Source organism: Solenopsis invicta, chromosome 9, assembly GCF_016802725.1.
Source record: "Solenopsis invicta isolate M01_SB chromosome 9, UNIL_Sinv_3.0, whole genome shotgun sequence".
NCBI lineage: Eukaryota > Metazoa > Arthropoda > Insecta > Hymenoptera > Formicidae > Solenopsis > Solenopsis invicta.
In genome coordinates this window covers 4,460,124-4,487,291 of record NC_052672.1, presented here as the reverse complement: position 1 = coordinate 4,487,291, position 27,168 = coordinate 4,460,124, and the positions used below count along the sequence as shown (strand labels likewise).

At 33.6% G+C, this 27,168-nt stretch overlaps 2 protein-coding genes, 1 long non-coding RNA gene and 1 pseudogene across 3 annotated transcripts; 2 read left to right on the top strand and 2 right to left on the bottom strand.

Moving 5' to 3' along the window:
• The first annotated feature begins 696 nt into the window (after window positions 1-696).
• Window positions 697-7,715, top strand: LOC105203321. The gene is made up of 2 exons (XM_039453254.1): window positions 697-5,937; window positions 6,059-7,715. The coding sequence occupies exons 1-2, from the start codon at window positions 5,746-5,748 to the stop codon at window positions 7,121-7,123; spliced, it is 1,257 nt and encodes a 418-aa protein (XP_039309188.1). The 5' UTR covers window positions 697-5,745; the 3' UTR covers window positions 7,124-7,715.
• On the bottom strand, window positions 7,500-9,410 carry LOC120356780. The gene is made up of 3 exons (XM_039453252.1): window positions 9,042-9,410; window positions 8,753-8,949; window positions 7,500-8,665 (listed from the first exon to the last, which is right to left on the bottom strand). Exons 1-3 carry the CDS (start codon window positions 9,170-9,172, stop codon window positions 7,665-7,667), a joined length of 1,329 nt encoding a protein of 442 aa, XP_039309186.1. The 5' UTR covers window positions 9,173-9,410; the 3' UTR covers window positions 7,500-7,664.
• Window positions 9,411-9,442: 32 nt separating this feature from the next.
• LOC120358613 lies at window positions 9,443-10,339 on the top strand. Its single transcript, XR_005575497.1, has 2 exons — window positions 9,443-9,525; window positions 9,615-10,339. It is a non-coding gene; the product is annotated as an uncharacterized LOC120358613 (long non-coding RNA).
• Window positions 10,340-20,514: 10,175 nt separating this feature from the next.
• LOC120358612 lies at window positions 20,515-21,571 on the bottom strand (annotated as a pseudogene).
• Between the last annotated feature and the right edge of the window lie 5,597 nt (window positions 21,572-27,168).

Below are 27,168 nucleotides of genomic sequence, written 5' to 3'. Positions count from 1 at the left end.
GACTTAGAGGCAGACCCGAGAAAGTAAACTACATTTTTGCTGAGAAAGGTAAATATGCATTGGAGAAAGATAGCAAGATAAAAATAGATTTAATAAGGTGCATCCGATCTAATTAACCTCGTTTCATTACCATATTCATGTGCACTTTGTAAATCATATCTTCTTATGACAGTCGAAAAATTTTATACGTAGCACTCGTAGGAGTATAATATATAATAATATTGACTCTAGTTAATGCAAAATATATATTTTTCAGTGCACATATTCATTAATAATAGGCTTATTCAACGCATTTTTGCACCACGCGAAAGAATTCGGCAGAAAAATGTGTCGTTTGCCCCGCAAACCGAGATATTATTGACGATTCAGGTTACAGGTTAGGAAACCTGTCATACGCGTAATCATGATCGCGGTCACGTGATGCACATCACATAGTGCATCACGTGACCGCATAGATGCTGATAGTGTAGTAGCGAGCGCCACACTGTGTCGAAAATGTGAAAGGGAGAATTCCTGAAGGCGACGACCAAGGAGACGTATCTTACAGAAAAATGTAGAGATTAGAATTTGCATCGCGATATCTCCGCTTGTACGGCACGGAGAGAAAAAATAAAAACACTTTTATATATGCAATTTTTCCCAAGCTATCAAATGAGACGACTTTGAACTTGATCGGTTCAGCCGTTGCTGAGATCTAATAATCTCGTTATGCTTGAACTCGCTGACTCGCGTAAAAGAGGCTTCGGTCTTTCTCGCTTTTTTTTTTTGAATTGGCACGAGACGCGACCGCGCCTCTTGATGGTAATAATCTCTAATTACACTATGCTTTAAATATATGTTTAAAATCACGATTTATTTGCCCAATATCCTTTCTGTCGTGTCTATGTTGAGGTAAAAAATATTTAATTTTATAACATATAATTATTTACATGTATAAAACGATGATATTAATTTTTTATTACATAAATTTTCGTACGTTTGTTTGAAAGTATTGCAATTATTAAATTTTGACACAAAAATCTTCGAACGATGTCAACTTGTCGCTTTAGTGCACATAATACGTTAAGTAAATTTGAAGCCGAAAGCGACCTAGAATAATGCACGAATCTGAATAGTTTTTGACTTGAGAATTCAATTTATTGATTCGACCGGAAAAATTACGAGCTGCTGATCGGAAAAATTTCTCAAAATGTCGCGACGAAGAAATTTCCATTCAATTCGATTCTTTGGAAGATAATTAAATTAATTTAAGAATCATACATAAAAGAAAGAAAACGTACATAGAAGAAAGCGACGTACTGTGACAGGTTGCGAATCGAATTCACATATTTTACATACACAAATTTTAAATTTGTATAATTTATATAATTCGTATAAATATAATTCGTATTAATATCATATACTTGTGTTTGTATAAATATCAGATAAGTGCATTTGACCGCTTTTACTAAGATATAATTTTTTGGCTATCGACAGTTACGCGAATTTCAAAAATTATCACTCACGGAAAATATCGAACACGACATGCACTGAAAAACTTTCTTCTAACAGACGTAAATGTGTAGAAGTACAATAGTTACTAGAGAAGGGGGGGGGGGTAAATCGGACCCTATTCCAAATCGGATCGTTTTAATTTAAATGAATACGGTTAAGCAGATTTGTGTGCCATTTATAATGTAAAGTCCTTATAAAACACCGAACATGTGATAGCAGTTTGACAGTTTTCTGTCACATCATTTACAGAATATAGACGCGAATATGTATTTTCAACCATCGTGCGAAAATTAAAAAAAAAAAGAAAATCCTTGTAAATCATTATTTAAAAGGTGTTAAAAATTTGAAAGATAATTGATTTAAGATAATTAAAGAGTGTAGAATTAAAAATATCAATTATTTTGTGATCTCTTTTTCGATTTATTGTAAAAATTGTTTCAAAGTTCGAAAGGACTTGTGTCCAAATCGGACTTTTACGTCGGAATTGCAATCCGTTTGTAGCACTAGTAATCGGCCGACCAAATCTGGTCCTAGAAATGTTAAATTAGTAAAGTGTTATGAGTCATCAGACTTGGAATAATTAAATTTTATTAATTTCAACTCTAATTATATAATAACGCCTTACAGAGAGCAAAAACTGCAGCTAGGTCTGATTTACCCCACTCTCCCCTATCCGTTATTTCATTTCGTCTAAACGATGAGAAGACTTTTCTGAATATTCTTGATTCTACAGAAATATCTTTGTGAAGTTTATTTAACTCAATTTTGTACTTGTATATATTACTTATAGTTATAAATCTTTAAATTTTGTAATTTTTTTACAATTTTATGCGCGACCTTAAATCTTCTCATCCTTTGTGTGATACATTAAACCCTAGTGAGTTTAATTGTTGCAAAACCATCGTGTAATATCGATATCGTGAATGATTGCTTCCCTCTTAATCTAAAGTTAATACTTTAGTACGTTATAGTTCTTGTCTCACTGATTAAAAGTCTATTTAAGCACAAAGCTAAAAAATAGCTAGTTTTTTGTTAAAGATATTTAAAATATGGGTGAGGGAAGACTAATGTGTTTTTACTTACTCTAAATGCACATTAATATTTAATATTAAATAATATTACGTTGTATTGTTAAATTGGAAGGCATTGCCGTTATAATAATATGTTATGATTTCTTTTCAGATGAATAAATAAATAGATGAATTCTTTCCAGAAAATTTATCTATAGAAAAAAGTAAAAGAACTTATGACGGTCATGTTTTCTTGATTTAACGGTACAATGTAATATTGTTTAACCGATTTACCTGAAGAATACCTGAATCTTAGGTTAAAAAGTTTCATAAACATTTGTCAGTTTGTTGATCTTTGGGATTATTTTTTCTTTTTATCATTGGTGACTATAAGTAACACTACAAAATATAATTACAAAATTAAGTAAAAGTATATATATTTTTATAAAATAAAAGTATATTTGTTTATGCCAATAGTCCGTGGGACAGGACAGCCCTCTCGGACTGGGAGGTTCTGGGTGTGTTACGGCGTTTGGGCCTCCCCGGCTGTTAGGGGCACCTTCCATTCAGTTGATTTATTCTAAATGAAGAAGGCCCCTGTCATATTTCTTAGCATGAATGGAAACGTACGCGGTGGCACATTGTTCCATGTTCTTTGGAGATGAATGAGGACTGACGTATCTCAGCTAAATCCTCGATGGTCGTATTTAGCTTCCGGGATGTCGCCCCGCTCAGGGGGCGGGATGTCGGTGGTCGTGCGATCCCAAGCTCATCTTCCAACTCAGTAAGTTGGTTACGCTCGATAGCTCGCGCTTCTTAACACGGGAGTGGCGTATGATTCAAAGTCTGGCATCATGCCAGCTATTCCTGATTGGCCGAGGTGGCTTGAGGGAGTTTTAATGGATAGACGTTGCCAAAGCTCGCGGCTGCCATTAGCATCGTTAGTTGCACTCTTTCATAAATCACAAAGGTCTAACTAGTCCCAAGTCTGGAAGATTTTCTCCTTCAGGATATCTTTTAAAATCTATTACTTAATACTTCAAGTGATTTGGTTAAATAATATTACATTATAACGTTAAATCAGGAAACATGACTGTCATGAGTTCTTTTGTTTTTTTTTCTTGTGTTTGATTACTCATTACAGTTCTTTCCTTTAGTATAGTTGATGAATTTTCTGGAAAACTTGTGCTTATGTTACTTGATTTCACGATGCAATCTAATATTATTTAATATGCAATAATATTAGTAATTATTTTTTACTAATATGCAATAATGTTAGTGGTATGCTAGTATTTAGCTTTTAAAGCTAAATAGTAGCGTACTTCTCCCTTCTCATTTTTCTAACATATACACACATGCACGGGTAAAAAGACATATATAAAATATTTTCATGTGTACATATAAAAAAAAACTAGCCATTTTTGAGCTTGTGTTTGAATGAATTTCACCAAAGGCCAAGAATTCTTGGTTTTGTGTGGGGTCCTTTATTGAAACGATTGAAAAGGGAACAATTATTTATGATACTACATGATGGGCTTTGCAAGCGCAACAACAAATAAACTTATCAGGATTCAAAGTGTCACATGAATGGATGAGAAGATTTTGCTATTGTACGAATAATACTAATAATTATAATCAGAACAGAGATTTCTACGGCGAATTCTGTATTTGGTCGAATAAATGGCTTGTTATACAATTTGAAATTTGAATTCTACGGTGTATTCCGTATTTGATCCGATAAATTTGACGCAATCATAATCGAAATGAAATTTTTATCGTTAATACTGTATGTGGCATCGCGTTACCAGATTGTTCGCCTTATATTTTCCACTTTTTCCACCGTTAATGTGAAATGAATTATGAACTGTACCTCTCTTTGCTCATCGTTGACCTTGCATCACTCGTGAAAATGTTGTTTATTTATACTTGGTTTTGATTCACCATGCATCAATTCATTGAATGGGTTCTAACTTTTTCTCCTCTTCGAGGAATCTTTTTGAAATGACGTCTTTGGTGTCATCGTCGTCTTCCCCATACGACGATATATCGCGTAATTTACTAACCGTACATCGAAATTAATTCGCGTGTATTACTTTTCGTAGCTTGCAAGTTCGTAAGTTTTCTTTTTTTTAATTTAATCTCTTCGCGTTTCCACCGCATTCGAAACCGTTCATATGTCTCGACTTTGTTGTTTCGATCGTGTCTAGCAATCGGATTAAATATCGTCTTTCTTTGACCGTCGTTGGTCTTATTTCACGCGCTATGTCCGCGCTAAAATGGTTTTTTAATAGAACAATTTCATCATCTTGGATCATCGGTGGATCAAGCGTTTTTGCCCGTTGATAAACGTACACCGCGTATTGGGCCATCGACTGGAATTTATCCGGCTCGTATCGTCCGGTATAAAGATTTTGTTGGAATTGCGTTTAAAAGTCTTAGCTCCAATAGTTTTCGACGGATGCATATTTTGCGGTCTCGATGTCCGGTGGACTGATTATTATCAATCATTCCGCCACTCGTCCCTTCAACACTCTGTTGAATTGATTGAGTTGGCGAAGATTTTAAACATTACAAAATTTATAACAAGAAAAGCATTATGTTGATATAATTGTTAAAAGTAAACACTTTAATTATTATTAGATGTTTGGAATGTTTAATCATAAGGAGTATTAAATTTAAATTTATGAAATTTAAAGCAATGAGGATAAACTCCTGCTAGTTTTTCTTCGATTGCAATGTCTAATCAAAACCTGAAAAGAATAATTTTATATTGAAATTTATGCAGTATCTAGTACAATCCCATAAGTATTGCATTGAAGCTTGTAGCAATATTTTTACAGCAGTGCAACATTGCATATTACAAAGATATTTGGCTTTGAGTGACCCGGGCAGCGAGCCATTCCTTCCCTTTGAGGTGCATTCCAAAATCGTAGGAAAGTGTGTTTGCAGAGAAAAAAAGGAGACGAAAATAAACTGCGCGACGGACGAATTGAATCGTAGAATTGGGTTTTTGAACGTAATTTTTTTTTTTAATATTTAGAAAGTTTATATGCATATGTTTTATAGAAAAAAAGTGCTTTTTTTTCGTAATATTAACGGAGATGTAGATTTTATAAAATATTACTTTAAACTCATAGCCGATGACGCGCCGATCACGCCCGAAGTTACCCGAGCCGTCTGTGACGTCACAATGTTACATACTGTATACGATATCTGTTGAGATTTTGAGTTTTTAATAGAAATGGCAACAATTAAAACGTATAGAACGTGTTTCGTCCCTCTCTGTGGTAGTACAACAAAAAGTACACCAAATAAAGTGTTCGCGACAGTGCCACAAGACGTGAACCTTCGTAAAAAATGGTTTAATGCCGTTCGGAGAGATAACCTAAAAAACAGCAAATCGAACTTCTTTTGCTGTGAAGACCATTTCAATGTAAGTTTTTGCAGCCTAAGTATATGTTAAATTGTTAAATTATTATTTTTTTGATAGGATTTCATCTATTAATAATTTAACCTAATTTCGTAACTGCATCAAAAATGTTTTATATTTATAGCTGCGAGAGGATATGGAAAATTATCAGTATCACATGATGATGGGAGGTCCAGTAAAAATTAAAAAAAACGTTATTCCACATAAATTCGAATGCCAGCCCGACCGTAAACGTAGAACATGCTCAACTCCACGTATAGTAGCAGAAAAACGACAAAGACGAGCGGAAATAAACGAGATCCTTACAGAAACATTCGAGTCTTCTTCGACAAATGCTGCAGATGCATCGGAACAGAATATAAGGGATTTCAATATAACTGCTGCCCTAAATAAGCCTGCGATAAATGAACTCGGTCTCAAATCTCGAGCTGAACAAACTTTCACTGTGTGTGAAATACAAGAAGTAGCGGATACAAGAAGAGACGTCGGAATACAGACTTCCATGATGCAGCACAGTGTTGGCGTACAGGTCAAGATTCGACCACATTATCGTAGCGTTTATACAACGTGCAACATTCCAGTATCGACTGTCAATGAATGTTGTTCCCCGATTAAATTACCCATTTGTACGAATGTTGCAACTTCTCCGACAAAACCTATTATTTCTAAGATGTCCTATGCAAATGACACCATATCGACAAGCACTACAACTACATCGATAGATATAAGTAGTTCTCATGATTATTATATGTTTAGCGACCAAACGAGTCTCGATAATCCTAGTAGCCCAAATAAATATAAACGTGACATATTAAATGTAACAAACTATTTCATAAGTACCAACATGAAAGCGTACCTAGGGATTCCAAACGAATGGAAATCACTGTTGCATCTTTTGAGCACGAAAGGTAATGTAAGTATCCAAAATATACAGTTATGTTTAATGAAGATCAGAAGACAAGATACGTTAGAACGACTGGCTGAACAATTCTGTATGAGTCCTAGTAATGCAAGTATAGTTTTCAACAAAACTGTTCCAATACTCAGTCACTTACTAAAAACTTTGATTTTCTTCCCAAATCCTGACTTAGTTAAAAAAACTTTGCCTATTCCTTTTCGGAGCTCGTACAATCATGTCCAGTCCATAGTAGATGCTCTGGAAATACAAATCGAAAAACCGATCCCGTAAATCAAGCCTTGACTTGGTCTGAATATAAAAAATGTAACACGATAAAGTATTTGATATCTTGTGGACCGGATGGCTTTATCAATTTCATTTCTACTGGATATGGAGGTAGAATATCAGATGTATTATTGTTTGAGAAGTGTGGTATACTAGATCAGCTTCCTGAAAAATGTGCTGTTATGGCGGATCGAGGTTTTAAAAATATTAAATCTTTATTAGCAGAAAAACATTGCAAGTTAATAAAACCACCAAGCGTATCGTCTACACATAAACCTACGAAATCTGAGGTTTTGGAAACCAAGCGCATTGCTAGCTTACGGATCCACGTAGAACGTGTCATTGGGAGATTGCGTGAATTCGATTTTCTAAAGCCACATGCTGTTATAAACCATAGTATGTTATCTTACACTGATGACATTATCGTGATTGCCTCGGCGTTAATAAATTTACATTCACCAATAATAAAAAAATAGTATGACAAGTGGGTAATAATTCTGAATATATTATATATTTTGTTACATATACAGTTTTATACATTAATACCTTACTTCTGTACAGAAGATAATAACAATGGAAATATATTTCTTTCCCAAAACAGCATTGCCTTTTTGACTAAATCCTGTGCTACATCTACATCGTATGCAAGCCACTGCATGTGCACTTTTTTTGTATTTTCAAAGGCCGAATCAGCCACACAAAATAATCCTTTTTTCTTTCCTGTGGCTAACATTTGTAATTGCATTTGTGCTACGCACTTAGGATTGATAATTTTATCTTTCGACAAGAATCTTTCCAACGCTTTTTCATTCGAAGGACATTTTATTTCTACAATGTATTCGTTGGTCATACCATCAGGTGATGCACCAAGAGCTGGATAATTTGGTGATAGATACAGTCCAGCACTCTTAATTCGTGTATCTAGTTCGCGCTCTACTTCTATCAGCACCAGTTTTTCCAAGTCCTTTCCTCGTAACATTGCACTTGTTTCATGCACCTTACTCGCCCCTGTTACCTGTTTAACAAACGACCCACTATCTGTTGTACAATGTGCTGCTTCGTACAGCTTAGAAGCTGTAATTCTCCCGTATCGGAGTTCGTACCACAGTGGGCAATCACTCTGGTTTCGTGTCAATTTTTCAGCTTCATCGCATAAGACTTGAGTCATCTCAGAACTGGCAAAAGTAAGAAAATTTCCTGATATCAGACCTCCATTTAAGTGAAATTTTAAAAGGAGTCTGTGCAACGATAAATTATTTGTTTTCAGACATTTCAAGTCAACCTGTAGTCGTGAAATTTGACAGTTAATTTGTTTACTTTCTGCCAGTTCTAGAACGTCGTGTAAGAAAGTGCTATTATCGGGAATGGATGTTCGTTTTAGTTTATGTACTTTCTGAATGCCTAAATCTTTGACTTCGACATATTTGAGTGCTGTTCCTACACCTGACAAACGAGATTTTTTCCAATAGCATGCTATTTCTGTAGGCGCAGGGTCTTCGCTCCTTCGATGTACCCACATGACAACTGCTAAAGCATGTTTACATCCACCTGTAATGTAAGACAAATTTTAAGGAACGCATGGCAATGAGAACAGGTAAAAACGCATCACTTTTTATTGCATATATTCATAGATACCTGTTGCTGCTGCGCAATCATGACACTGAACGTCTATGATTTTCTCTGTTGCTTCATTAATGATTAATGTTGTTGAATATGCTTTGCTCCGAACCCTATGTTCAGGACATACTCGACATTTCACAATGCAGAGGTCTCCTTCACGTTTTACTTGGACATAACCTACAGCTGCATCTCCATAGCTCTCACGACAGTTCCTTTAAATAATTTACGATAAAAATCTCGTAGTAATGTTATTTGGAATGAGCAGTTACACATTGAAACGTAATTATTACAAACGTATACTTACAATGAAGCTTTGGCACAACGTATTTCTGGAGCATTGAAACGATCATCATCTTTGAGAAATTCTAACACCGCAAACATGTTAATTTGCGGCAAATTATTGCTATTTGCTTTCACGAAGCCTTGTTCACACATTCTCCGTTGAAATTCGGCTAAATGATCAAATTTATTATAAGTCGTTTCGGAGAGCTTATTTTATACACATCGTATCCAGTCTTCGCGGCGTGACCATGTAACATCGTGACGTCACGAGCCCGTACGCCAATCGCGTAGCGTTTCATAATCACGTGACAAAACTTGAATTTTTACGTCGATAAAATTATTAATAATAATTTACAGGTTTACACAAAAAATTTTTTTTAAATATTTTTGTGCTTTGGTGTTATTAATACACGTTTACATATAAAAAAATATATATATAATTTTTTTTCAACAACCCAATTAGGGCCTGCGCACAATAGAGGAATAACGTCAAATATTACATTTTGGTAATAAGAATTAGCAATTACCTCATTTCAAACCAATAATATGTAGAATTAAAATTCAAAATGAAAATAAATATGACGATTCTCCGCAGGAAAGAGCTGATACGATGCAACGACCTGTAAAATGTCTCGGATGATCCCAATTGCCTACAAATCGATTGCCTACAGCGTCGATAGCCAACATCCCAATTGCCTACAAGATGAACTGCACACAAGTAATACTGCCTACAGTTTCAATTGCGCACAAGTAAAAAGTTAAAGGACGAATGTACGATTGCACACATGTAATATTGCCTACAAGGCGAACTGCACACAAGTAATACTGCCTACAGATCGATTGCCTACAGTTTCAATTGCGCACAAATAAAAAATTAAAGGACGAATGTACGAATGCACACATGTAATATTGCCTACAAGGCGAACTGCACACAAGTAATACTGCCTACAGATCGATTGCCTACAGTCTCAATTGCGCACAAGTAAAAAATTAAAGGACGAATGTACGATTGCACACATGTAATATTGCCTACAAGGCGAACTGCACACACGACAATATTTCGCACAAGACAAATTGCACACAAGTAATACTGCCTACAGATCGATTGCCTACAGTCTCAATTGCGCACAAGTAAAAAGTTAAAGACCGACTGCACGATTGCACACATGTAATATTGCCTACAAGGCGAACTGCACACAAGTAATACTGCATACAGATCGATACAAGCCTTATTGCGTACAAATAAAAAATGAAATATTAACGTCAGAAGCAAATATTTTATAGCAAAGTACATTAAAATAAAATGTTATTTTTTGTATACATTGATTATTTTCTATAAGTAACTAATGTAATCAAAATATTACTTAGCAAGAAGTTCTTAAAAAATGAAGTAAAATAATTATTTGTAAATCTTTATTTTAAATAATAGTTTTTGAAATATAGGATTTCTTTCTTCGTGTGCCTTACGCTTGTAATCAGCGCGTAAGAGTGATCTCTTTTGCGTATATCACTAGATATAAGAGTTTAAAGCTAACCAATCACAAACTGCGTTTAAACTTTAGACGGTCACATGTTTGAGTTGCGTGTGTGTACAGTACAGTAGCACTGTCCTGGAGAAAGTGAAAAAATAGCCAATGAGAGAAAGCCATCTAATTCTATTGGCTATTTTGCTACTTTCATATACAAAAGTTATTTGAAAGTTTTCAAGAATAGAGCCCCAGATGCTTTACCGCTCATTGAACGGCTAAGACTGTGTTTCGTTTTTACTGGCAGTACTGAAAATTTATAGTTCACGTCACATATGCTATACATTTTCAGTATTGGCAGTCAATATCGGAACACAGCCTATGTAGCATTTGAAGATGATTGGTTCATACCTTTGAATCCGACCAATCATCTTAAATTGTTATTTAGCCGCTCAGAGAACGGTTGCGCGTCTAGATGCACACAATATTTATTTTATTTAATTGAGAATGAGAACCGCCTTTTCAGTTTTAACTGGATCTTCGTGCTGTTTTTATTTTTTAAGTGATATTATAAACCCATTCACACTTGACGTACCTGCGCACTGATTATTTTCAGATCTACCACATAATTCAGATCTAAGTCAAAGAAGAATGAGTAATATCACGAATTAAATTAAATTAAATTAATTTTAATAATTTAACGATGCTACTCATTCTCATATGACTTAGATCTGGATTATGTGATAGATCTGGAAATAATCAGTGCGCAGGTTTGTCAAGTGTGAATGGATTTATAAAATCACTTAAAAAATAAAAACAGCATGAGGATCTAGCTAAGACCGAAAAGGCGGTTCTCATTCTCTATTTATATTATACAAAAATTGGTCAAACACCTTACTGTATTTTATTTAACTTTGTAACTTTCTTGCTCGTTGAGAGAAAAAATAAATTAATGAAAGAATAACATTTTTATTTAGTATCTACATTTTCTATATAAAGTAGAACCATTTATCACGATATGTATTCGTAATCAAGAATTTTATAATTAGCTAACTTATAAGCAAAAACATATATGCTATCATAGCAACGTACAAAATATTCAGAGAAATATGCCGTATTAACGCACACTTTCCAGTAGACCCGTCTGTTTAGTCTCTTCTCGCTTTTACGCAAACTATTTTCGGATAACATTTTTACGTAGTAATTACGCGGATACAATGCGTATATATTTCCCTACATAAGGGACATTTGTAATCTTCTATTTGCTGTTCGCAATCGCCGCAAATACAAAGATGGCCGCATGGTACAAATACATGGGTTGCAATTGTGTTCAAACATGTGCAGCAAACACCCCGATTATTTTCACTTGATATTGGGCCTGACAGAACGGGATGATACGGCAAATCATTTTGTTCTTCTTCAGCGAGGAAACCATAATCATCCGCCGGAATGTCAAAATCGTGTTCATCTGTCAACAGAAAAATTTGTTTCTTAAGGTTCGTCTACATCTACCGTAACGCTTTAATTGTAAGCGATCGTGATCGTAAGGTAAGAAGTTTTTCATTATAAATATTGTCTGTCTACAAAATCGCAATACGTTGTATTCATCAAAACAAGCGATAAGTTATTAATTCAGGAATGGGAAGTAACAGCAACAAATTATAATAAGTAACGCCATTATTCGTTTCTCTTTTTGTAATATAATTTGTAATATAATTTTTTATATAATTTGGTAATAAAAAACAATTTTCCATAAGAATAACGATAAGGCCCCGGTTGAAATAGTTACTTTCGATAATCAACTCGTTATCATTAAGCATTACTCGTTGAAAAATACTTGGAGCTTGACTCGTTATGTAACGAGTCAACTGACGATGAATTACTTTTTTCAATGAGTAATGCTTAATAACAACGAATTGTATAAATATACATACATACCTTCGTTTATCTCGTTTTCAAAAGTGGCATCTATTCTTGCAACTTCTTTCTCCGGTATATAACGTTCTGTCAACATAAGAAAAATTTATTATAGGAGAAGGGGATATTTTTGTGACTACTGTGAACATTACGACTATCTATTATCTCTGTTATTAGATAACAAATTCTAACAATTGCTTATGGAATTATTCGTTTGGTAACCCGCCGTTTTTTAGTCGCATTAATTTAACGAATATAATTGTTTAATATAAAACATTGATTATTAACAAAGTTATTTACTAAAATGAAAAAATGAATGCCACGTTACTCCTTTCTTCTCTATTAACTGATAATAATGAAATATGAGTGAATATATATATATATATATATATATATATATATATATATATATATATATATATATATATATATACCTTCATTTCTCACGTGATTTCCCTCATTAGGGTCGATCAATTGGTCCACTGATCTTCCACTTCCTTCAGCAATTGTATCAGTTTCTGAAATAATGATACATGCACGGGCTAGGAAAAACATTGTATTCTATTGCAATAGGTTTGTATATGTTATATATGAAAATGATTAAAAGATATTAAAGTTATAAAATATGTCACACGTTCTTAAATATAAAAAAATTGATTAATATTAATATAATATTAAATAATATTAATAAAAACATGTAGTATTAGTAACATATGCACACATACCATCATTTACTCGTATATTAATCCGCTCGTTTACAATGGATTCAACGCGTGCGATCGGTTCTTGAACCGTTTCTTCCTCAGTGTTTGCAGTCTCTAAAATAATAAATAAATCACAATGAATATACACAGCAGATTAGAGAAATGACACCATAACTATTATTGGAAGTTTTACAATATGAAATGTTAATTTAATAGCATTAAACAAACAGACTCATCGTTATTGCATGAATGATAAAAACATGTTACCTTCTACTTCGCGAATTAAATTTTGATTTATTCTCGCGAGTCTACCACGTCGTCCACGACGGCTAGGAGGCCTGCCACGACTCCTCTTTCCTTGATCCGCTGCTCTAGCATTTCGAATGATACTATTGTCTTCAGACGCAGCTGTTAAAGTAGAAAGTAAGTGAATAAGTAAATAGCATTAAACAAACAGAATTATCATTATTGCATAAATGATAAAAACATGTTACCTTCTACTTCGCGAATTAAATTTTGATTTATTCTCGCGAGTCTTCCACGTCGTCCACGACGGCTAGGAGGCCTGCCACGATTCCTCCTCTCTTGACCCGTCGCTCCAGCATTCTGAATAATACGACTGTCTTCAGACGCAGCTGTTAAAGTAAGAAGTAAGCGAATAAATAAATAAACTTCAATCAAATTTAAGAAATTAATTAAAAATAAAAAGTATATAATAAAATCGGAACAGAATCACGCGTCACCTTATATAAGCTTAATTTATAAGATTCTCTAGTAGCAGTTAAAATCAAAGTTTATAATTTGGAGGGTAAACTTTACCTGTAGCCGTACCACTTGCGGAGTTGTCGGAGTTATTTCCATCGATAGATTGGATTGATGGTGCAGGAGGAGGCTGCTCCACTGTAAATAATAAAAAGAACAATTAATAAAATGCAAGATGTTCAACAGAAAATAAAGAATTTTAAACAAAATGAAAGAAATAATAAAAAAAGTATACCGAGAGATAGCTTATAAAATGGACTTGTAAAAAATAGGACAATACAAAATAACATGTAGACACATCCCAGGTAGTTAGCTGATTTGTTGTTACTTTAGTGCTAAAATAACGCTTTTGACGATAAATAACGTCAGTTTGCTACTTGGGATGTAAAATTGACCCAAGTAGCAAACTGACGTTATTTATCGTCAAAAGCGTTATTTTAGCACTAAAGTAACAACAAATCAGCTAACTACCTGGGATGTGTCTACATGTTATTTTGTATTGTCCTATTTTTTACAAGTCCATTTTATAAGCTATCTCTCGGTATACTTTTTTTATTATTTCTTTCATTTTGTTTAAAATTCTTTATTTTCTGTTGAACATCTTGCATTTTATTAATTGTTCTTTTTATTATTTACAGTGGAACAGCCTCCTCCCCTGCACCATCAATCCAATCTATCGATGGAAATAACTCCGACAACTCCGCAAATGGTACGGCTACAGGTAAAGTTTACCCTCCAAATTATAAACTTTGATTTTAACTGCTACTAGAGAATCTTATAAATTAAGCTTATATAATGTGACGCGTGATTCTGTTCCGATTTTATTATATACTTTTTATTTTTAATTAATTTCTTAAATTTGATTAAACTTTATTTATTTATTCGCTTACTTCTTACTTTAACAGCTGCGTCTGAAGACAGTCGTATTATTCAGAATGCTGGAGCGACGGGTCAAGAGAGGGGGAATCGTGGCAGGCCTCCTAGCCGTCGTGGACGACGTGGTAGACTCGCGAGAATAAATCAAAATTTAATTCGCGAAGTAGAAGGTAACATGTTTTTATCATTCATGCAATAACGATGAGTCTGCTTGTTTAATGCTATTAAATTAACATTTCATATTGTAAAACTTCCAATAATAGTTATGGTGTCATTTCTCTAATCTGCTGTGTATATTCATTGTGATTTATTTATTATTTTAGAGACTGCAAACACTGAGGAAGAAACGGTTCAAGAACCGATCGCACGCGTTGAATCCATTGTAAACGAGCGGATTAATATACGAGTAAATGATGGTATGTGTGCATATGTTACTAATACTACATGTTTTTATTAATATTATTTAATATTATATTAATATTAATCAATTTTTTTATATTTAAGAACGTGTGACATATTTTATAACTTTAATATCTTTTAATCATTTTCATATATAACATATACAAACCTATTGCAATAGAATACAATGTTTTTCCTAGCCCGTGCATGTATCATTATTTCAGAAACTGATACAATTGCTGAAGGAAGTGGAAGATCAGTGGACCAATTGATCGACCCTAATGAGGGAAATCACGTGAGAAATGAAGGTATATATATATATATATATATTCACTCATATTTCATTATTATCAGTTAATAGAGAAGAAAGGAGTAACGTGGCATTCATTTTTTCATTTTAGTAAATAACTTTGTTAATAATCAATGTTTTATATTAAACAATTATATTCGTTAAATTAATGCGACTAAAAAACGGCGGGTTACCAAACGAATAATTCCATAAGCAATTGTTAGAATTTGTTATCTAATAACAGAGATAATAGATAGTCGTAATGTTCACAGTAGTCACAAAAATATCCCCTTCTCCTATAATAAATTTTTCTTATGTTGACAGAACGTTATATACCGGAGAAAGAAGTTGCAAGAATAGATGCCACTTTTGAAAACGAGATAAACGAAGGTATGTATGTATATTTATACAATTCGTTGTTATTAAGCATTACTCATTGAAAAAAGTAATTCATCGTCAGTTGACTCGTTACATAACGAGTCAAGCTCCAAGTATTTTTCAACGAGTAATGCTTAATGATAACGAGTTGATTATCGAAAGTAACTATTTCAATCGGGGCCTTATCGTTATTCTTATGGAAAATTGTTTTTTATTACCAAATTATATAAAAAATTATATTACAAATTATATTACAAAAAGAGAAACGAATAATGGCGTTACTTATTATAATTTGTTGCTGTTACTTCCCATTCCTGAATTAATAACTTATCGCTTGTTTTGATGAATACAACGTATTGCGATTTTGTAGACAGACAATATTTATAATGAAAAACTTCTTACCTTACGATCACGATCGCTTACAATTAAAGCGTTACGGTAGATGTAGACGAACCTTAAGAAACAAATTTTTCTGTTAACAGATGAACACGATTTTGACATTCCGGCGGATGATTATGGTTTCCTCGCTGAAGAAGAACAAAATGATTTGCCGTATCATCCCGTTCTGTCAGGCCCAATATCAAGTGAAAATAATCGGGGTGTTTGCTGCACATGTTTGAACACAATTGCAACCCATGTATTTGTACCATGCGGCCATCTTTGTATTTGCGGCGATTGCGAACAGCAAATAGAAGATTACAAATGTCCCTTATGTAGGGAAATATATACGCATTGTATCCGCGTAATTACTACGTAAAAATGTTATCCGAAAATAGTTTGCGTAAAAGCGAGAAGAGACTAAACAGACGGGTCTACTGGAAAGTGTGCGTTAATACGGCATATTTCTCTGAATATTTTGTACGTTGCTATGATAGCATATATGTTTTTGCTTATAAGTTAGCTAATTATAAAATTCTTGATTACGAATACATATCGTGATAAATGGTTCTACTTTATATAGAAAATGTAGATACTAAATAAAAATGTTATTCTTTCATTAATTTATTTTTTCTCTCAACGAGCAAGAAAGTTACAAAGTTAAATAAAATACAGTAAGGTGTTTGACCAATTTTTGTATAATATAAATAGAGAATGAGAACCGCCTTTTCGGTCTTAGCTAGATCCTCATGCTGTTTTTATTTTTTAAGTGATTTTATAAATCCATTCACACTTGACAAACCTGCGCACTGATTATTTCCAGATCTATCACATAATCCAGATCTAAGTCATATGAGAATGAGTAGCATCGTTAAATTATTAAAATTAATTTAATTTAATTTAATTCGTGATATTACTCATTCTTATTTGACTTAGATCTGAATTATGTGGTAGATCTGAAAATAATCAGTGCGCAGGTACGTCAAGTGTGAATGGGTTTATAAAATCACTTAAAAAATAAAAACAGCACGAAGATCCAGTTAAAACCGAAAAGGCGGTTCTCATTCTCAATTAAATAAAATAAATATTGTGTGCATCTAGACGCGCAACCGTTCTCTGAGCGGCTAAATAACAATTTAAGATGATTGGTCGGATTCAAAGGTATGAACCAATCATCTTCAAATGCTACATAGGCTGTGTTCCGATATTGACTGCCAATACTGAAAATGTATAGCATATGTGACGTGAACTATAAATTTTCAGTACTGCCAGTAAAAACGAAACACAGTCTTAGCCGTTCAATGAGCGGTAAAGCATCTGGGGCCCTATTCTTGAAAACTTTCAAATAACTTTTGTATATGAAAGTAGCAAAATAGCCAATAGAATTAGATGGCTTTCTCTCATTGGCTATTTTTTCACTTTCTCCAGGACAGTGCTACTGTACTGTACACACACGCAACTCAAACATGTGACCGTCTAAAGTTTAAACGCAGTTTGTGATTGGTTAGCTTTAAACTCTTATATCTAGTGATATATGCAAAAGAGATCACTCTTACGCGCTGATTACAAGCGTAAGGCACACGAAGAAAGAAATCCTATATTTCAAAAACTATTATTTAAAATAAAGATTTACAAATAATTATTTTACTTCATTTTTTAAGAACTTCTTGCTAAGTAATATTTTGATTACATTAGTTACTTATAGAAAATAATCAATGTATACAAAAAATAACATTTTATTTTAATGTACTTTGCTATAAAATATTTGCTTCTGACGTTAATATTTCATTTTTTATTTGTACGCAATAAGGCTTGTATCGATCTGTAGGCAGTATTACTTGTGTGCAGTTCGCCTTGTAGGCAATATTACATGTGTGCAATCGTGCAGTCGGTCTTTAACTTTTTACTTGTGCGCAATTGAGACTGTAGGCAATCGATCTGTAGGCAGTATTACTTGTGTGCAATTTGTCTTGTGCGAAATATTGTCGTGTGTGCAGTTCGCCTTGTAGGCAATATTACATGTGTGCAATCGTACATTCGTCCTTTAATTTTTTATTTGTGCGCAATTGAAACTGTAGGCAATCGATCTGTAGGCAGTATTACTTGTGTGCAGTTCGCCTTGTAGGCAATATTACATGTGTGCAATCGTACATTCGTCCTTTAACTTTTTACTTGTGCGCAATTGAAACTGTAGGCAATCGATCTGTAGGCAGTATTACTTGTGTGCAGTTCGCCTTGTAGGCAATATTACATGTGTGCAATCGTACATTCGTCCTTTAATTTTTTATTTGTGCGCAATTGAAACTGTAGGCAATCGATCTGTAGGCAGTATTACTTGTGTGCAGTTCGCTTTGTAGGCAATATTACATGTGTGCAATCGTACATTCGTCCTTTAACTTTTTACTTGTGCGCAATTGAAACTGTAGGCAATCGATCTGTAGGCAGTATTACTTGTGTGCAGTTCGTCTTGTAGGCAATTGGGATGTTGGCTATCGACGCTGTAGGCAATCGATTTGTAGGCAATTGGAACCCTCTCAAATGTCTCAACGTACCAAAGTTATATCAATACTCTCGCTTCGAGAGTCAGTTGGTTCGAAATGTGAAAATATGTCACGTTGAAGATTAGAATTGAACGTAATATCTCGCATCTCATTTGCTTTTACATCTTACACGCAGATAGAGCGACGCACGTTTTACATATTTCGTATACATTTTATATACGAGTATAAGGATTCTACTGAAGTGTTAAATATTTTTTTCTACAATTTGTAAATCTCTCTCTCAAATTAAATAATATCGATTCTCAAATTAAATAATAATATTGATAATTAAAATTAATTACTCTGTTTTCGTTGAACGTAGCATTTGTATTTGTAGATGACGCGATCTATTTGTAAATAAAGATTTTTTGAATGTAGATCGAATGCACTATCTGTACTCCTGTGTAAAAGGGGACGCAGGCAATGCGTTGAGCCATCTCGCTCGTCACCGACGCGAAATTCATTATTGCATGAGAAAACATAAAGTCGATACACCAAAGTACACTGTCAATAAAATTAAAATAGAAGGATTACAAAAGTTGCGATAGTATTGTCAAATGTGTCTGAAACAGTGTTGCAACGAGAATGTCTTTAAATGTTATTAGACTTCCACGAGTTGCTCTTAATGCGATCTTCATTCCCAATTAATTTTTAAAATAATCAGTTAATTTACACAGTATTATAAATTATATAAGTATCACATACAAAGTTCATTCAAAAATTATATCTGCAATTGTTACTATAAATATCAGATTAGTGAGAAAGTTAAAGTTTTGGTTGATAAGATTTTTTTTTGAATATATTAATTTTGGTTTCATGATTACTTACTGGTGACTTCAATGTAGAATCATCATCACTCTGTTTGTGGCGTGATGCAAGATGTCATTATTTCCAATAAACAAAATTATTTCGTTCTTGAGTATCTTTTCAGTCTAAAATGTATAAAATTTACTTTTTCTTTGCAATCGCACATAGATATTCTAGTATCAACTGGCCTTTAACTTGATCTGGTTTGTCGAGATTTGCCATCCTAAGCAATTGAAGAATCAGTATGTTCTTAGAACGGAACTACTTGTTTATTTCTTTCTATGATTGAAATTTTTTTATCGTGTAGTTCATGTTCTCGTTCCTATCTTCTTCGGCGGAAGATATAATTTCAGAGTTTTCTCTTAATATTGGTTAGACTCCACCTGTGCGCGTGCGCGTTAAGAATTTTTATATTATCTTCATTCTTTTGAAAATTCGCTCTGGTATATCCAGCAGTTAGGATTCTATTATTCTAAGGGATGCCAGTATCTGACGATACAATCGCCTTGCTTGCTAAATTTTTAACACCTAAGCTTCTGTTCTTAATTGCCCTACGTTGTAAAGTTAAAGTTTTGGTTGATAAGATTTTTTTTTTGGAATATATTAATTTTGGTTTCATGATTACTTACTGGTGACTTCAATGTAGAATCATCATCACTCTGTGGCGTGATGCAAGATGTCATTATTTCCAATAAACAAAATTATTTTGTTCTTGAGTATCAGTTTAAAATGTATCAAATTTACTTTTTTTTTGCAATCGCACATAGATATTCTAGTATTAACAAGGGGTGAAGTAGTTACTTTTCTTATTTATTTTATTCGTAGTTTTTCTTTGCTGCGGAAATCATTTTGATTTTTAGTGTTATAATTAAGTACAGGAAAAGACTGATCATCTTAACTAACATTTTTAGTTTTAGCATTTTTTGTATTTATTGGGTTGTTCAAAAAGTTATTGCGTTTTTTTTCATTTTATTTTCAGGTGTGTTTATTTAATATATGTAATAAACATTAATCAATGATATAATGGCCGTTTTGTTCGATGACCTTCTGCCATCTCTTGGACAACTTCATAATACCACGTTCATAAAACTTCCTATCTTTCTCTGCAAAAAACTTGTCTAGGTGCTGTTTGATAAGGTCTTCAGAAGCAAACGTTTTACCATTCAAGAAATTTTGCAAGGAGCGAAAGAGATGGAAGTCTGATGGTGCAAGGTCTGGACTATACGGTGGATGTGGCAACACATCCCAATCAAGGTGCAACAATTTTTGCCGAGTGACCAAACTTGTGTGTTGTCTCGCATTGTCGTGGTGAAACACCACACTGTTACGATTGATCAGTTCGGGACGTTTCTGTGCGATGGCATCGCTTAATTTCTGTAGCTGCTCACAGTAGACATCGGAATTAATCGTTTTGTTCTTTGGAAGTAGCTCATAGAAGATTGGTCCCTTCCAATCCCACCAGATTGACAGCATCACCTTTTTTTGGTGGATCTCCGCCTTTGCTTGCCTTTCCGGTGCTTCACCTCGTCTACTCCAACTTTTTTTTCGGTTGACATTGTTGTAGACTATCCATTTTTCGTCGCCCGTGATCATACGCTTCAAGAACGGATCGTTTTCTTCGCGTTTGATGAGTTGATCGCAGACGCTTATGCGCTTTGTCAGATGAATTTCTTTCAACTCATGCGGTACCCAAACATCGAGCTTCTTTACAAAGCCTAGCGATTTCAAATGGCCATGAACACTTCCAGTGGATACTTTTAGAGCGATAGCAAGCTCTTGAACCGTTGAATGCTTATTTGCTTGCACCAATGCTTTTATTTCATCGTCATCAATCTTGGAAGGCCTACCGGAGCGATGAGCGTCTTTAACTGAAAAATCACCATCACGGAATCGGGCGAACCAGTCTGGCACTGGCGTTTTGCGACGATATTTCTGCCGTAAACTCGACGCAACGTTTCCCTTGCTTCAGTTGCTTTCTTTCCTTTTTTGAAGTAATAAAACAAAATATGGCGAATATGCTCTTTAAAATTCTCCATGTTTAAACCACAATTGAAAGCACAAAACTCGACCGAATCGCGTCAACTTTTTTTTTGGTTTTTAGGTTAAGTGTCAAGAACAAAACGCGCGTAAACATTTGACATTCATATCACGCTCATATATTAATAATCCTAGACAACGCCATCTATTGAAAAAAACGCAATGACTTTTTGAACAACCCAATAGTTTTGACTCTATGTAAGCCACCGATTTAAATTCATATTTCACTTAACTTAAATACTCTATCTTCCTGTTTTTAATCAATCTTTTCATAATCAACTGATTCGTGTTGCAATAGACTCTGACATAGTTTATCAATTTAAGTTTTTTAAATGGGGGCATTTGGTGTCTTCATGTGGATGATTACTCTGACAATCAGTGCATTTTACTGTGTCCATATTATTATTTATGTTAGCACTTTTTTTATTTGCACTTTATTTTTCTATATGCTCCTCATTTCTGCACGAGAAAATCGAATGACCCCATAGATATCTTTTGCATTTCCTTACCGGCATTATTATAATCGGGAAAACTTTAAATTTTACCCAATATATGAGGATGAATTCTGGGAACAAACCTTCAACATACGTGATTTTGATTGATGCTGAATCTTTTTGAATTTTGTTCACAATTTTGTTTTAAAATTCTAAAGATTTCTACTGGTGATTTATTAAAATCAATTACCTATTTAATTTTATTCATATCAAGATTCATGTCTATTCCTTTGATAACTCCTACCTACCTTATAGTTTGGTATATAAGCTACCTAGCGATCGTTATTCAGATTAATACTTGCTACACATTTGTCTGCTTTAGTTTAGTATTTGCAAATAATTTCAATTATTTTAGCTTCCGTCTTTCTAACCCTTAAGATGTATTGTAAATTTGCGTTGAATAACCGTTTTCCTATGTTCAATGAGTGAAAATTTCCTATATTGTCATCTTCATTGACTCGATATGGACTACATATAGGTAGCTATTAGATACTTTGTCTCTATTTAATTCTCACTGCTCTAAAATCGATTTTAATCTTGGAGATATGACGTTATTGGACTTCTCTTGATGTTTAATTGTAATTTCAGACTCTTTATATAGTGCTTACACTAACCTGGAACTTGGTCTCAAGGTCAATCAGCTTTGTTCTTCCTTCCAACTCGATAAGGTACAATATTTCTTTGAACTGAATACTTTTTAGTCATTTGCACGGGAATACTATCTTTGTTAAATGTAAGTGGATTCTCCAAAGAGAGATCCATTTCCTGATCATCTAAAGAAATCATTGCTTTATCTTGTTTTTGACTAACTCTTGCACTATCGAATGAATTTCGCTGATATTTGGTTTCACGGATACTAATGGATGAAGGACAAAGCATGAAGTGTGGTTTGATGAAGAAAAACAAAACAAAATATTTAAAATTTCTAGAGAAAGAGGGAATGAATTTAGCAATTGTGGTTAGTATTTTAAGTGGATCAGGCGTTAAAACTCCTAAAGCATTCAAAGACTTATATCATCTGTGGTTTCATGAAGAAGGATATAAAATAAAATATCCAAAATCTGTAGAGAAAGTGGGAATAAATCTAGCTAATGTATTCAGTATTTTAAGTGGATGAGGTACTAAAGGTTCTGAAGCATTCAAAGACTTTTATGATCTGTGGTTTGAAGAAAGATATAAAACAATAATTAAAATCTCTGGAGGAAGAGAGACTAAATCTACCTAATATATCCAGTATTTTAAATTGATCAGATGTTAAATGGAGCGTTCTAAAACACTCAAAGATTTATATAGTCATCTGATTTGATAAAAAAGGATATAAAATAAAATATCTAAAATTGCGAGAAGAAGTGGGAATAAATCTAACTAATATATTCAGTATTTTAAGTGAATCAGGCACTTAAGCTTCTAAAGCATTTAAAGATTTATATGATCGATGGTTTGTGAAAACTGATATAAAACAAAATATTTGAAATCTAGAGATAAAGGGAATAAGTCTAACTAATTTGTTCAGTATGTTAATTGGATCAGGCGCTAAAGATTCAAAAGCATTCAAAGACTTATATGATCTGTGGTTTGATGAAGAAGGACATAAAATAAAGTATTTAACATCTCTAGAGAAAGAGGAAATAAATCTAGCTAATGTGTCAACGGATTTCTGCTGTCAAAAGTGCAGACAACTTTTCGTATGCATGGTGCACTTGAACGGATTCATTCTTGCAGCCAAAATTAAATTGCATTAGTGTTGTGATTTTCTGATAACATTTAACACACTGAGAAAAAGATCATTATTTTTATAATTAATAACACAATTGTACAAAAATATGTGTTTTGATTTACATTTATCAAGTATTAATCTTTCTTATTAAGTTTTCAACTTGCTTTAATATATATACAGGATGGTTCGAAATCTGCATACGTTCTATATAGATTTGTTTAGTAGTTTGACAAATAATGTATAAAAAATGGATTTAATCCAATATTATGTAATATATAATAAAGATCCTAATTGCATTAATAATATTGCTTGCAAAGGATCTTTATCCAGATACTTTTCTATAATTTTTTTTTTGCTACTCGTAAAACATTTGAACTAAATAAATGCCAAGGTTCCGCAGTATCATTCATTAACTCTTTGGCTAATTCAGTACGGTAGACCATTGTTGAGCTTTTTCGCTATATTATCTTTTACTCGCTTTTCTTCCTGTTTCCTACTTTTAATTTTTTTTGTTTTTTCTTTTGGAGAGAACGAATCTCTGGGTCTAACTTTTTTCCCCTCAATTCTAGAACTATTGAGCAAATACGTTCTTGCTATTATTTTTTGGCATCTTGATTTAATATGTATTTCTTATGTATTGAAGAACAATGAATGACTTAAAACTGCGAGTTAGTAAATTATTGTATTTATTAGACGAATAATTAAGAGAGATAGATCAGGTATGTCTTTGTAAGATAAATGTATATTTGAAAAAACGTTTATTTTCTTTTTTTTGGATGGTATATTAAAGTAATTTATCCACGATATGGTACCTATAATCGTATTTTAATTAGCCCTCGGCTGGCAGACCAGCCGAGGGTTAAAAATCGCATATCGTTTAATTTCTGCTCATTAAAGAAAACCGCAATACGGATGTAATAAATTTTATTTATAAATGCCTTATACTAAACCGAACAAAAACATCTTTAACTAAACCTAATAATAACCTAATAACTTTGTGGTTAGTATTATTAAAATACCCCAATCAATACAAATAGTTTTTTGTTGAAGAAGCCAGGAAAAGGGCCGTTTAAGTCCTCTGCTTACGCCTGATCTTTCTTCGCTTTCGGTTTCTTTGCGTAGCCGAGTTCTTCTTATGTCTTTTTCTAAACAGTAAACAGTGCACGAGCGTGTGTTAAATCCATGTATAAGAAATCCATATTCTAGATTAAATTGGCAATGAGAGAAACGTCTTACGTCTTTTAAAAAGAGCCTGAATGTTATAAAATAAATTTTGATACTAGAAAAGAATGAGAAAAGCATGTAGAGAAATATAGAAGGGTTATGTAATTAAAAAAATTTATATTTTACTTGTACCACCGCGTATGATTATGTTCCATAAAAGCCATGTTTTTTATCCACATTCTCTGTTTTTCACTTTATTAAGGCTCCTGACTCCTCAGCCGAGAACTCCGCGTTGACGGTAGCGACATTTCGTCGCGGACAAAATTAGAACTAATACACGTGAAACGTGACAGATTGACGATGAAATGTTATCGTGCATGTCATTTTGTTATTATGTGTTTCATTGTAAAAACATGACTTGTCTCGTATTTACCAAATTCGTAAAAATGGACCGCGAGTAAAGTTTCTTTGAATTTTATACATAAAAGTACATTTTTCACTCCTTTTAATAGCTATCCGTGTGTTTTCCTGTCTGAATAGACGTCACTTTACGTGCTTTTTACGACTATTTACTGACTGCTAGGCGAAAAAAGGATAGTCGTGACCGATATTTAGAAGTGTTTTAAAGCCATCTGATTAGTCTGTTTTATCCAAATTGGCATTATTTAGAAATGGCACGTCGGACAAAATTATGTGCCCATGTGTTTTCCTGTTTCAATTGCTTCACTTTACATGCTTTTTACAACTATTTACTGATTGTTAGGCGGAAAAAGGATAGTCGTGACCGATATTTAGAAGTGTTTTAAAGTCATCTGCTTAGTTTGTTTTATCCAAATTGGCTTTATTTACAAATGGCATGTCGGACAAAATTACGTGTCATTTCACGCAATTTCTCGCTTCTGACGTCACGACTTCAATATGGCCGCGGCGAGTACTCAGGAGCCTTAAGTAATTCTTGAAGAACCTCAGCATCGTATGGCGGTGTTGGATAATGCGCTAATAGAGTATCTGAACATATACTGTAAATGATCCATGTCGATGGTACATAACATACGGCATGTTTTTATAATTTATGAATTTAATTAGTTGCCAGTTACACGATTGTTTGGACATGTTGATATGAATGCCGTCTCAATTGATTACATATGTGATAAAAAAGATTATTACAAATGTGAAATATCCTGGCAACCACTACGTTGATTAGATTTTGTTCAATACCTCGAAGTATTGAACAAATAAATGCAACGATTGCTTGCAAAGATTTTAGCCGAACAAGGAGGGTCGTAATCCCTCTTTCAATGGATTGTCTTAGTTTGACTTAGTTTTGTTTAATAATAAAATCTGTTTGACTTAGTTTTGTTTAATGATAAAATCTTTTTATCATTAAACAAAACTAAGTTTTGCAAATTTTCCTAGGTTTCTTCCTATCATCCATAACCTTAAAAAAATAAATTTTTTTTCTGCGAGTTTTTAATGAACCGATTTGAAATTTTAACTGGTGGTAGATATCATTCAGACACCGAATTTTTGTTTTCCATTTTGACAGGAAATTCTAATTTTACAAATCGAAAAAGATTTCAAATTGTAATATCTCGTCTCTCATAAGACTTGCTACCTCTATATTTTAATCATAGTTGCATTTTTATGCAAACTACCTCTTTGATTTATTTCAGAATTTTTTCTATGAAAACACCCTTAAATACCCCAAAAACTGCTTTTTTTCACCTTTTTCGGCTATTTTTCGTGGTTATTTTTGCTTGTAAAGACTATTTCGTGGTTCTGCTTTTTCTTATCATTTATATATTACTATCAGTCAGGCTGTAGGAGCGTTCAATTTCCTCCGGTCGTTTTGCAGGGAACATAAATCATAGATCGCGTACAAACGAAAGTGTGCGAAAAAACCCTTGCACGCGTTGCCCACCGGAAATATTAAACTTATGCGAAACGCAGGTGCAATTCAGAATACGAGGCGAACGTCGTCGCCGGAACTGCGTAATTGTGCGGCGGTGAAAACTCGATTGTAACTTCGCGGTATCCTGAAATTAAATGACGGCAATTAATATGTTCTCTCTGAAGAATGCGGGAAAAGTGTTTCAGAGTCGCTTTAACGCGGTCGAAAAATATCGGCACTCAATATCAGCCATTTGTTACGTTTTTATGCTTTCAATTATGTCACAACTGCGCATTACGTTTTCGTGTGAAATCAGCGATTGCTTGCTAT